Source organism: Cynocephalus volans, chromosome 10 (genome assembly GCF_027409185.1).
Source record: "Cynocephalus volans isolate mCynVol1 chromosome 10, mCynVol1.pri, whole genome shotgun sequence".
Classification (NCBI taxonomy): domain Eukaryota; kingdom Metazoa; phylum Chordata; class Mammalia; order Dermoptera; family Cynocephalidae; genus Cynocephalus; species Cynocephalus volans.
Window position 1 is genome coordinate 117,951,130 of NC_084469.1, and position 14,015 is coordinate 117,965,144.

The 14,015-nt window shown below is 44.4% G+C and overlaps 1 protein-coding gene across 2 annotated transcripts in view; it reads right to left on the reverse strand.

Moving 5' to 3' along the window:
* Nucleotides 1–14,015, reverse strand: part of CDH13 (cadherin 13) — a 1,069,738-nt gene that overhangs the window by 260,248 nt on the left and 795,475 nt on the right. For both annotated transcript variants that reach the window (XM_063110059.1, XM_063110060.1), the window contains exon 7: nucleotides 127–305. In XM_063110059.1, coding sequence (XP_062966129.1) covers nucleotides 127–305 — 179 coding nt within the window. The remainder of the gene's footprint in view (nucleotides 1–126; nucleotides 306–14,015) is intronic.

The window sequence follows — 14,015 nt, forward strand, 5'->3', positions numbered from 1 at the left end:
CCACATGCAAACATCTCATTTCTGCTTTTACAATTGAAGGCACCATTGACTGAGGTGGCACATCTTTCCTGTGTGAGAGCCACATTCTATTCTCAAGAAAAAGAAAATGTATTCCTCTCAGCTCACCTCCCGGTCCAGCAGCGCAGGTGACACGACGGTGACAATGTCGCCTTTCTCAGGATCGATGTAGAACATGTTGGGAGATGGCTTGTCAGGCGTCTGCTGACGGATGTTGTATCGCAGGAGGGCATTGTCGGTAGCGGGGTCATCCGCATCAAAGGCTGTCATCCGCATCACTGTGGTCCCTATGGGGGCAGGACAGAAGGGCAGGGGATGGTTACCAAGGGGGCAGCGATGATCAGGGCCCCTCTCCCACCTGGGCCATGGCAGCCAATCGTGTGCCAATCACTTTTCAAATGAAAAAAGAAAAGCATTTCCTGAGCTCTGCTATGTCTTCGTTTCCCTTCCCCCTTCCCTACCCGCTCCATCCTGTTAAAAGACCTGAAATAAAGAAATCTTTGCTGTTCAGCAGAAGCCCACTTAGGTTTTGCTTCTGCTGATATGCTGTTCATTTTCATGGGCTTTTATTTCATGGTGGATGTGGCTCTGTGACAATGCCCTTCATTTTCAAAGCACTTATTGAATGCTTACTGCGTGGGCCTGGGCTGGGTGTTGGGGAAATAAAGGTGCCAAAAGACACACTCCCTGGTGTCCAGGAGCTCAGAGGTTAGCAGGAGAGACAGTCACATAAAGAGGCAAACACAGTGAAACACACCAAGTGCACCGAGGGAGGGCGTCAGGAACACAGAAAACAACCTTGTCTAGCTTGGGGTTTGGAAAGTTTCTGATGTGGACACCTAAGGGGCAATCGGCATGAACAAGGTGAAGGAGAGGGACCTCAAAGGGAAAAGATGTCCCAGTTACAGGGAAGGCGAGCATATGTTCATTGAGCACCTACTCTGCACCTGCCATGCTGTTTGGGACATTTCAGATATGAAGATGAGAGTGACACGATCTCACTCTCTCACAGCCAAGCAGGAAGCACACAGACAGGATCTAATTCTAAACAAGCATGTGGACTAGTTGATTATGTCAAGGGCTGATAAGGGTGTCAGAAAATGGGTCTTAAACACAGCTGATATGAAGAACTGACAATAGCCACTTTCGAGAACTACTGGGCAGGAAAAAGGAAAACCAAAGCATCTACTCTCTTGGTATCTACTCTCCAGAAACACTTGCGCATAACAGCCAGGGGGGTTTGTGCAAGGAAGTTCAAGGCAGGATTATCAGTCACGGTGAAAAATTTGGAAACAACCCAGCTGACCAACAACATGGGAATTTTTAAAATAATGGTATCCCCACACTATGAAATATTTTGCAGCAGTTTTAAAAACAGTTGTAGACCTAACATCTTCCAACATCGCACATTCCCCAAGAAATATTATTAAGTAAGAAAAGCCAGGTGGAAGAATATCACCCACAGGATGTCATCACTTTTGTGAACCTGCTCGCACACAGAAAATTCCACAGTACATTATGCATATAGTTTGCTGGTACAGTTTATGTTTATAAATTCATAGAAGAAGGTCTATAAAGGTAATCTTCACATTGGTGATGGTGGTTACATCTGGGAAGGAGAAAGGGGATTGCGATTAGGGGTGGTCATCAGGGAAGATGCTGGCCTCATCTGTAGTGTTTTGGTTATTTTTACAAAGTAAATGTATTGCTTTTGCCATTAAAATTTAATTTAAAAAGATCATAATTATAAGTACCAATAGAAGCAGGGTTTAGAGCAGAATCAGGCAAATTCACCTGCTGGTCTTGACAATTGTGTGGGTATCATATTTGGCTTAGAGTGAACTACCTGACCATAATTTTTCATCACGTTTACTCTTCTATGAATATAGGGCCTTGCCTTCTGATTCTGAATCCTTCTCAGCCCACAAAGTGTGACCTACCTGATAAGGGACCAAAGCAGTTTATCTATATAGTTTCCAGCAGAAATATTCATTTGTAAAAAATATCGAAGCCTAAAGGAAACAGAATTCATCTAGCTCAACCACCATCCAAGTTTTCCTAATTATCAAAGCCAGTTTACTTTTTCTCACAATTGGAATCAGATTATTGGCCACTAGACCTGATTGATCAGGTAAAAAAGAGATTTCTGGCCACTCTAAAGGGTGGATCGATGTGTTAAGTAGTTTCAGTTAATTTCACCAGCGTTGCCATTCAGCCAAATGCTTCGAGGTGCATTTTCTATCTACCTTGTTTCTTTGCCCTGTGAAATTGTTGCAGGGCAAGCTTCAGGGTCCAGGGCAAGCTTCAGGGTCCAGTGCAAGAATAGCACATTCTTGGCACGTGCAGCCCTCTTGTCTTTGGAAGACAGTAGCAAACAATATAGCATCCTGTCTCCTACTGAGCCAGGCTATGGAATCATGGTTCTCAACCCAGTGGCCCAGCAGCCACTTCCAGTCCATGGGAGTTGGTGTGAAATATGACATCTATTTTCCCTCCTGATCTAGGCAAACAGGCCTACTAGAAGATCTCTGGCAGAAATCAGAGGCAGATTTGAGGCCCATGATCTCACCCGGGGATGTGTTGTAATAGTGAGCTCTGTGTGGCCAAAGGCATAGCAGGAGGCCACCCCATCAATTCCACACCCAACAGTCTCAGGTTAAGTGTACTGACCCAGTGCCTCACATTTAGTTAGTGTCTAATGAATGCTTGATTGATTGAATCAGTGCCCTATTTAATCTGCCTTTAATTGAAGTCATAGATGAACAAGGAAAAGAAAGAATAAAAATGAAGTCATCATGACTTGCAACTGACACATGCATTAAAATGATCAGAGGAGGGGAAAAAAGAGACCTCTCTAGCTGAGTCTTCACTTTTCACCAGGGAATCCATTGAAAATACCTCTTTTGTGTGTGTTTACAGATTTGACAACATGATATAACAAGAGGTTTTCCTGGAATATTCCCAAAGTTATAAAAAATGCTTTTTATTTTAATGAGTTGTTAGGGAACAATTGAACTTGCTCTTAAACCCCACCTTTGTCTTAACCCAGATATGAATACATAACTGGATTGCCTTCTGAGTAAAACCCACTTCTCTGGAGACTGCATAGTGCCTAAGGCATGTAAGCAGGTTTGCAGCAATGAAGAAAAAGACTTTGGGGTAACATGTCTAGGTGCAAGTATTTACTAACTGTGTGACGTTGGGCAACCTCCCTGAGCCTTAATTTCCCCATTTGCAACATGAGGATCTTCATTACACTTTCCTCTTTGCTCATTGTGAGGATATAATGATATAATGTATTTAAAGAATGTAATACGGTACCTGGTACCTGGTGTTCAGAGAAGGATGCCTTTTATTATTAAACCCTGTCCTATGCTCTGAGCCAATCAAGGCACTGCAGGCAAGGGCCTCAGACAGAGGAGCTTAGAATCAAGTCGTCCACAGAATCTGGAACCTGGTGTGGCCGGATGAGCCCAGGAGCACTTCACTCTCAGGTGCCCTGCCTCACTCTCTCCCTTCCACCTTGCCCATAGTCTTAGTGTACAGATTTGGGTTTGTACTATGGAGATGCCAACCTTACACCACATACACACACACACACATACACACGTGTGTGTGTGTACACTCTCCTACACACACATCCTGCAGTCCTCACTTCTTCTCCATGTGTTCTCTAGTCTTTCTCTGGGATCGAGGCTCTATCCTGAATCCCAGTCCATCTGCTGAGCCCAGTGTCCTGCTTAGCTCTTGCTGGCCCCTCCCCAGGAGGCCAGATCATGCTTTTCCTACTAGTAAGTTCTGCAATGACTGGATAAACCTCTTAAACAAGTATTTTCTGAATTGGATCCAAGGAACTCCGGTTCCTAGGGTTCAGGAGAGGAACAAATCTGGGAAGTTTGTGCCACACATAGCGAAGCAGGTTTCCCCCTTGAAGGAGTTCTCAGTGCCTTTATTGAGCAATTGCATGGTGTCATTTTCCAGGAGAGAGTAAAATCTACAGCATTTCCCAACTTTGCTATTGATGGGACCTCCCTCTTCATTCAAAGAACATCTTCATGTGATGGGGCTACACAGTCCTAAATTTGAGCTCTTGGAGGGTACAGACTTGCGTTTTGTCCATCTGTCTAGTAGATGGCATCAGGGTTGGTATCTGGCACACAGTAGGTCCTCCATTTATGTTCTTTGAGTTGAACCACATTCTTGCAATTCACTGTAGCTTTGCCTCATTCCACACTGGCCAGAAGCCGTCAGCACTTTGTCTGCGGAGGAGAGTGGACAACTGGCCAACTTGCCTTGAGATTTTTCACAACCAGGCGGGTGTCACTACCACCTCTGAGCTCTTTGTTGAATGTCCCTTAGAGGCCCCTGTTGGAAATGGATTCAGTGGTAATGTTCCAGCTTTAAGCCCAGGGCTGACATCCAACAGGCAAGCACCAGCGCTGCTCTTCCAACTGCCTGTGGGCAGTGCCTGCGCCTTTCCCCTTGCCCAAGCCCACGCCTTGGACTCTAAGAAAGACTTATTCATTTCCACCAGCCCCGGGGGCTTCCCATCGTGTTTGTCCGATGCCCATGCGTGCTTCCTGATGACAGAGAAAGGACAATTGTACCATAGACCCACGTTGGGTTCTCCAAAGGGTACGTTTCTGTCTTCTCCCCCATCACAATATTCTCCTGAGTATCAGAAGAAAGGATAAACATCCTGTCACTCCCAGAGCCAGATGAACTAGCAGTGGCTCCTCCAAAGAAAATAAGAGAATTACAGGTTGCTAGTGGAAACTCTTGAGTCGGGCCGTCATTTTCTTCTGAGCAAGGACGTGGCTGCCAAGCTGACGGGCTGATTAACAATTATGATTGTTTTGTCTTGGTCAGATAGTCCTTTCCTCTTGGCTGTAGTTCTCTGATTAAAGAAAAGTGCCGCCTGTGTCTTGACCTTGAAAGCTGGTGTTTGAGGTTTTGCTTCCCTGAGACTGAGAAGCCGAGAGCAGGTCTGACAGCGAGAGGCCGTTTTCAGCCAGTCTCGAGGGCGGAGAGGCTCCGGAAGATGGCTGGCTCTGCACCACAGGTGACATCACTCTGTTCTCGAAATTTCTTCAGCTTCATCCTAAAACATTTCCTTCACCTGATCAAAAAGTGTCAGGCTGCTTCTTTTTTTAAAAAAAATCCTATTCTCATAAGCGAATCATATATTGGGACAGGCATTCAGGTCTATCTGTATTCGGCACTGGGTTCTTGACAGCACAGTTAGGGCCAGTGTTTGCTTTTCAGGGAGATGCGTGATACTAAAACAAATATGAGCAGAGAATGCAGATGCCACCAAGCAAAGTCCTTTGGTGTGACAAAACAGCATGTCATCGTACATAAAACACCAAACTTGGGAGAGGAGGCGGTGCGTTCTAATTCATCCAATGATTTCTGTGCCTGAGTTACATAAGAGATGTGCCTCAAAGGTTGTAAAAAGAGAATGTGACCGTGGACGCCCCACTGCACAACTTATTACTTGTGTGTGTGTCCTCCCAGGGGAAGGGAAGCCCTGAGACTCTCAGCACCGCAGCTTGGGCAGCCAGGTGAGATGGGTGTAGAAGGTGCTGATACTTTAGATTCTAGCATCTTAGAATATATTTAGTTGCAATGATTCTGATTTGAAATTACATTTCCCATGAGGACCCTTCAGGTTGAAGGGTTTGGGACATCTTGATGGAGGGTGAACAACCAACCCTGTCTGCCTGAGACTGAGGGGATTTCAAGACAGTCCTGAGCAAACCAGAGCGAGCTGGTCACCCTGCAGGTCAAGTTTTGCTTTCAGATGTAGGCAGATCTCATGGCCATGACCAGCAGGGCACAGAAGTGAGAACTGTGGCAAATGGGACACAGGACAGAGCCATTCACTCAACTGAATGTGCTGATCACACCAATCTGGAATTGTTTTCTGACCAAGCTAGTGGACATGACCCAGTTCTCTCCTAATAGTCCTTGATAGTAAAGAGAGAGACCTGGGTGTGCACTCGGAGCAGAACAGTGCCAAAGGTATGGCCAAGGATGTGGGCTGCCTCCTTCTAAATCCCAGCCTCGACTTTCACCAGCTGGGTGGCCTTGGGCAGCTCAACTTCAGGCTTTTCCTGTACAAAACAGCTCCTCCCTCATGGATTGCTGTGGGCATTGAATGAATCAATGCAGTGTTCCTCAACCTTTTTTTATTTCCATTAACACCCCACCCCAAGTGCCTCTTTAGATATTTATTCCTACTTGCAACTCCCCCTCTCCACCACAAAATGTTGTTTCCATAGACATACTGTAAATCTGTGGCCCTTTAGAGGGCACAAACATTGTAATATCTAATATTTTTAACCCCTCTCCCCTAGTCACCAATCTTCTCTCTCTTAGGGGTAATATTGCCCCCATTGAGAATGCATCCATTAGTGAATATAAAGCCCATTGCTGGGTGATAGTAAGCAATTGTGAGATGTAAGTTTTATTGTTATTTTTATTGACCCCCATGATGTAGAACTCAGTTCCGGGGGACCCATTGCTGAGTGCAATGATGAGGGAAATATCTCGCGGGACCAAACTACTTAGAGCTCAACCCACACTAGTTCTGGGAGTCCCACACTCAGAATCTACAGAAGCAGGAATTAATTAAAATCTCAGCAGGAAACCATTTTTTTTTCTTCCCCTAGAGCCTAGAAACTGCTGTTGAGTGCGTGCATGCATGAATCACCTTCCTCTGGTCTTGTCAATGTTCCTGAGTACATAGGAATTAATAGGGAAACTGTCAAATGATCATTCGACGAAAGATAACCAACCAACCTGAGAGGCATCCGGAGGTGGCCCACATTCTGCAGTGGTTTGTTCCTGAAAAGTCACCCATGTAATGAATCGTAAATAATGCTTTATTTTCCCATTGACCTATGTTAGCATTTCATACCTGCTTTATCTTCACTTAAGGGATGTCCAATTGGCAGCCGCTCCTCATAACTCAGCTTTATGTTTTTTGCTCATCTCCAAAACCCTCTACTGGCAGGTGGGGTGGGAGAAGGAAATCAGCTCTCTGTTCTGGGTGTGGAGACTATTGAAGAAATCCCTGCCCCAATTCTCAGAGAGTAGGAGGAGAGAATTGCAAAGCGGCAGAGAGAAGAGGTACTGTCAATCTGACTTTGGGGAGGGGAAAGCAAGCTTGGACTTAAGGCAAGGTCTGGGAGATCTGGCCTTGTTACACTCACTCCTGTGGGGAGCTCTTCTCTCTGTTGCCTAATTTTCCAGGGATTACTGATCATCAGCTCAAAGATTCCTCCCATATTTTTCCTATGGTGGTCAAGCTGTCCCTTTGACCCAGAAAGTTCTTGATAATGTGAGTTTTGATGAAGATGCCAATGACCTTTGGCCTTTCCTCTGACAGTAGCCCAGTCCCACTGGCCCTGAAGGTGTAGACTATCTGTGCCCAGAGTGGGGTCACAGGAGCTAAGCCAGGAAAAAGAAGCTCACATGCCCACCCACCCAATGCCCACACAGGTAACTTGCATGAGTAAAGTGATCTCAAGACACTTGGAAGTGGTGGGGACTATGGCAAACTAGAGCATGTGCATCCTGCCTAAGAGCTCAAAGGAACGGCTGCCATTTCCAAGATGCAAGTCTGGAGCAGCTAGACCTTTTGATTTTTTGAGAAAAGGTGGAAATTTGGACTTTTGTATAAATTGTCAAAATGTTTACATGTTAGAGACCAGTTCAAATTTACAAAATAAAAGATCATTGGGTGGGATTAGGAAGACCAAACAAAACAGGTTATGGCAGACTTTGGCCCAAGGCTCATCAGTTTTTAGCCTTTGACCTTGACTATTAACAGAGCCTATTTTTCCCCTAAAGGCAAGAACTACATGTTGTTGGTGAGTACTCTGGTGATAGATTACAACTTTAAAAAATGGCACATCCACTGTAAACATCTTGCCTTTCTTCCATCTACCTCTCTCTTTGAAGCAGAAAAATTCCTCATCAATGCAAGAATGATCTGGCTTAGGTAGATGTCACCTTCTCTCTGAGTCTCCCCAGAGCCCAGGCTGCAGGCTGCCCCCACTCAGTGCTCCGCAGGCCTGAGCTTGCACCTTTATATGGCACCTTCCCCACTGGTGCTTTAGTTCTTGTCTCTCCCCATCTTCCCCCACTGGACTGTAAACATCCTGAGGACAAACAGAGCATCCCATTCCCTTATGCGGTCCCAGGGCCCAGCAAAGTTGGAGGTGCTAGAGATGCAACAATATAAATACGTGACGCACATTTTATGCATTAACTTATTTGATCCTATGGAAACCCAGAAGGTATGTACTATTTTTACACCCATTCTACAGGTGAGGAAGTGAAGACTGAGAAGGGTGAAGTCAATCTTTTCAAGGCACACTTTCCATAGCTAGTTAGGATTTGAACCCTGCTTTGCTAAAAGGGCTATGGTCCAGACTGTGAGTTACTGCCCAGTATCCATTTTTCCTTTTTCCTTAGGAACATAACCCTGATTTCAGCTGGCCACATTGCTGTCTAGCTGAGGAATTAGATATCCCAGATCCTCTGGCAGCTACTGTGGCCACAGACTGAGGCTTAGAAAATGAAATATGATTAGATGTATAGTGTGTGAGACTCTGGGAAGATTCCTTACAGAAACCTCAGCCAGGGGTGTGTGTGCTGTGTAGCACCTCCTCTCCTCACTTCCTTCTGCCTGGAAAGCAGATGTGATGAATGTGGCTTCAGCAGCTGTCTTGGACCATGAGGTGGCCCTACATGTGGAAGCCACATGATGGGAAGGCAGAGCAGAAAGACAGAAGGAGTCTGAGCTTCTGAGTCTCTGATGACCACAGAGCTTCAGGAGAAGACTGGATGGTCTCCCCCCAGCATTATTGGTGTGTGCAAGAAGTAAATGAGAGAAAAGTAAAGGCCTCTCTTGTTTGAGGCATTGTCATTTGGGTTTTCTGTTCCGTGCAGTAAAAACTAATCATCTCTGATGAAGGCAAGAAGTAAATATTCAAGAAAATAAGTAAATTTTAATAAATACTTAGTCTTACCCTAGAAAATAGATTGTGTTGCTCTAGTCTAGAGCTGGGTGACACTAACTTAGATAAAAACAGAAATATCCAGTCAATTCCTCAGGTATGTTCAAATATTCAAATTGGTTTCCACTTATCTGAAATGCCTTGAATACAGAGACACTTTTTATATCAGGAGATGTGGTAAGATTGTTTGATTGGTGGCCCCCAGAAAATCACACTTCTTCATATCCACACTCTTGTATTAGTCTTACCACATTGATTGTGGGCTTGGCCACGTGGCTTCCTTTGGCTAATGAGCAACATGCAAACATATAAACAGAACGTTAGAAGTAACTGGGTGTTGGGCTTGTCTTCCTGGAACCCAGCCACAATCTGAAATATCTGGGCTGTTCTGCTGGAGAGACCATGTATGTGGGAACCAAGGCTACCTGGCTGACGCCCATAACTAACCATGTAAGTTGAGGCCACTTTGTACTATGCAGCCCCAGCTGAGCCTCCAGATGTTAGCAGCCAGCCACATGAGCGACCTCAGGTAAGAGCAGCAGAAGAACTGCCTGGCTAAACCCATCCCAACTTGCAAAATCATGGGCAAATAAATGGCTGTTTCTTTAAGCCACTAAGTACTGGTGGGGTTCATTATACAGCAATAGACAACTGGTGAAGGTGTGTGAGGAAATTGATCTTCACAGACAAGCTAGAAAATATTCCATAATTAAAAATAATAGAATTTATTTTTAATGTGGAAGCTCCCATTTTAAATAACCAAATAGCCCAGCAGATTGAGCGGGAAAAAGGAAGAATTGCAGGAAAAAAAAATTGATGAGGATAAAATACAATCTACTTCCCAAATGTTGGGCTTTTGGGGCCACTAATGATGTCCCACAAAAGAATGACAATATGTTGACCATTAAGCATTTCAGTTGCCTAATGAATTTTTTTTTTTGGAGGGAGGGACAACACTGAATTAACTGGTACAAAGTATATGCACCTGACGCGGGTTTGAGTTGAGTTAAGTGCCATCAAATGGAAACACAGCTCTGGTCTTAAAAAGGAGAATGCCTTCAATTCTGAGACAGTTGCTAACTTGGTTTAATAGCAGCCGTTAAGTGCGTCTGTGCAGCTTCAATTACCACAGGCTTGATTTGAAATGCAATCAACTTCTCTCAAATTTGCTTTACCTCCCTGGAGCGAGTTGGTTTTTTCAGTGCAAATTGACAGTCAAATCTGTAATAAGTTATGACAAGCCAAGCAATGATTGTCTCCCATCTGTTTTCAAAGGTTGTTTATTTTTATACTGATAAAGAAGGAGTGGCGACAGGACTACTGAAATAACTATACTTCTGGTTATTTCAGCCCATTAGTTACTCCGGCTCAGTCTTCATGGTGCCTTTTCAGGTGAGCTGTTGTTTAATTAAATTGCAGAGGGCCAGATTTTAGGAAAGATACTGTTTTTGAGATATTAGGTAACACGTGGACAAAATTGGAGTCCCGCCTATGATGATTTGCTTTATTGCCCTAATTTTTTCATTTCATCCAGAATTTTACAGTAATATTTTTCCTCAAATCTGTCAAAACTTTTGTGTAATTTTTTTTTCATCTATCATTCCTTTCTATGCAGCTCTTTTGGAAGGATACAGGTTACTCTATGCTGAATTAACTGATCTTGCCCAAAACACTTCAAAAAAGCAATTTTAAGTGGAAACTCTATCCCTGATCTTCCAAACTAACAAGAAATTTTTTATATTGGATTGGCATGAAACAGCTCTAATTCTCAAATATAAAAATATTTTCCCATAAAACCCTAGAAACAATAAAAGGACATTATATGTGTATTTTTTGTTTGTTTAGCTAATTTAAGAGATTTTTAAAAAGCAAGTCTAATCCTCCTTAGAGCAGTGATTTTCAATTAGGGGTGATTTTAGACATCCCACCCACTGTGGAACATTTGGCAATTTGGAGACATTTTTGGTTGTCACACTGGGGTGGGGAGTGTGATACTGGCATCTAGTGGGTGGAGGCCAGGGATGTTCAACATCCCACAAGCATAAAAATCTTCAAAGGCACCAAGATAATGCTTTGCATGAAGCAGGAGTTTAATCAACATTTTCTGAATGCATGAGTGAATAATGAATGAATGAATGAAGGATGAATAGTTTTATCATCTTTCTTCTCTTACAGCTTAAAGTAAGGATGAAGGTAGAGTAGAAAACAGGTAAATAATTAATGCCTGACTTGTACTAAATATTAACTAACTCCTAGGTCAATTCTGAACAATAGGCCTATTGTCCCTATCACGTATACTTATTTTAAAAACAAAGGTGAAACAGTTTTGCTCTTTAAAAACGTAGACTCTCTGAAGCTAGGCTACACTGAAATAACAAACCAACCCTGTAATTTCAATGGCTTAGCACAGAAGGTTAATTTCTCACTCAAATTCAGTCAACTTTGGGGGACCCCTTCCAAGGGTAGATCCTTTCCAAGTGGTGACTTAGGGATCCAGACTTGAATCTTGTAGCCAGGCCATCTGGGACACACGGTTTCCAGACTGTCATGGGGAGGGCAGAGAGCTGAAAAGTCACAGTTCAACTCATCAAATGTTTCAGTCAGAGAAGATGCACATCCCTCTTACCTGCAGTCTGTTGGATAGATCTGGTGTCTAAAGCAAGCTCAAGAGCAGGGGGTTTCCTGTGGCTGTGACCCATGCAGTTGCACAGAGCCCCACTCTCAGAAGGGCCCTGTGCTCTGTTTAATGCTTTGCCTTCTCTCTCTTGACATTCCTCATCATTGTTGAACAAGAGGCCCTGCATTTTTATTTTGTACTAGACCCTGCAAATTATACAGGCAGTCCTCATCAAGAGCCAGGAGCCAGACCTGCAGGAGGCCTGGGATATACAAGGTGACACCTAAACAGTCAGTGAGCAGTGAATGCCTCAGCCCCAGCGCCCGTACTCTGCCAATCATCAACAATGCAAATGCCTTTGCTTTTGTGATTATGGCACCAAAACTGCACCTGCTCATCAAACTCTTGTCTTCTCCCATGGTTTTGTCCCTATTAGGTGAGAAGCATGATGTAATAGTGCAGATGTCAACTGTGACTGCTCTAGTATTGCACCTGCTCAGGTGCTGGTTCTTCCTGCACCAATCTCTGGGTTCCCTAACCTGGGAGACCTGCTACAGCTTCGCACTATTCCTCTTCTGGCTCCCAGCTCTTAGACTTGATTTAGACATCAGACAGCTGCTATTTCCTTGGCTTTTGCCTTGACTTACTGGCTTCTACTCCACCTGTTCTTTTTAATTAGGTACTTACTTCTGCCTAGTTTTCCACTGACAACCTGAGACCCAGCAGAATGACGTTGATGGAATATGGCCTAGGGCCATGTGTTGCAATGCTGGCTACTCATCTGAATCACTGGGGAGATCTTAAAATACTCTTGATACCTGAAATTCACCCTTAGAGGTTCTGATTCTACTGGCCTGGTATGGAGTCTGGAAAGTAGAATGCTGGGAATAGATAGGGACCAAAGAGAAGTAGATTCTGATCCTCTACTATTGGTCACATGATCTGGGCCACACACTCAACCTTGCAGAGCCTCAATTTCCTCACCTGTAAAATGGGCTGACACCTACAACTATGTAAAGTTGAAGATACATGTAAAATATGGGTGCAGGGGTGGGGATGATTAGGCGGACTTGGAAGTAATTCCTTGGAGAGGGAGATAAATGTGTGTACCTTGGAGAGGGAGATGAACTACATGCCAGAAAGAGTCCTCATAATCAGTCATCCTCCCAGGGTAATTAGATCATCACTATTTGTAAAGAAGGAGAACCAGGGGCTCAGAGAAGCTAAATAACCAGCCCAAGATCACTGCTGGCAAGTGGCTGAGCAAGTACTCAGAAGGATACCCAGAAGACTGCAGAAGTGAAGAAGAGCTAGCCTTCAAGAGGGTCATGCCATCGTGCAGATTGTTCAGAGTATTGCGATCATTCAGTCCTCCCACCAACCCTGTGAGGCAGATGTCACTGGCCCTGTTTTACAGGGAGAGAGGCTGAGGCCAAGGGGGGTGCGGTCACTTGACCATTGCCCTGTTATCCAGCTGGAATGTGACTGAGCTGGGACACAGACCTGGGCAGTGGGTCCGAGAGGACTGCTTTCCCCCCTGGCTTCCAGCACAGCTCATGTCAATTAGGCATTTCAAATTGCATTTTGCAGGAGGAATAATTAATTTTCAAGAACTCTCCCTGCAGAATGGCTATACAACACCTTTGCCCTGACCTGCCAGAGCTTGTCTGGGGCATCTTCGAGCCAAGTCTGGGAGCCCAGGGAACATACAGGGTCTGTCTCCCCAAGTTGTAGTGCAGGACAGATGATCGATGACTCCAGAACTACACCTGTTAGGTAAATGACCTGCCTGAAGTCACAGGCATGATCAATGAAGAGCCCAGGGAGGTTTGCATGGGAGTGGGTGAGGGTTGGTGATTACTGCAGTAACAAGGTACAAATAAGCCAGGATGCTGAAATACGGCACATTGGAGACTTGGCGTTCAACGGGAAGAAAGTGCTGGCAAATTGCTAGGAGAGCTGTAACGCTGCTGATTTTGCAAACATGTGTTCTTCAACTTGATAAGTAAATACATATTGGTAACATGGTGATGTTGCAAGCTGTTGTTTTATGGCTGGGAAGTCAGCTGCCTGTGATTGATGCTAGCAATGAAACTATTTATAAAATAACACTGAATTAGAAGGAGTTGCTTTATGAGCCTAGGGAAATGGATCTTTTATGAAGAATAAAACTTGATAAAGGAGCTTTATCAGGGTCACACAGATCTGAAAGTAAAAGCCCTGAGACAGAGATCTAAGAGGAAGCCCTCTGGACTGTCTGGGCTTGCAGCTTGGGGAAGGGTGGCATAGATTGTCCCTGACCATCCATGCCACGTGGACCTTGAGAGTCACTTCCACTTGACATGATTCAT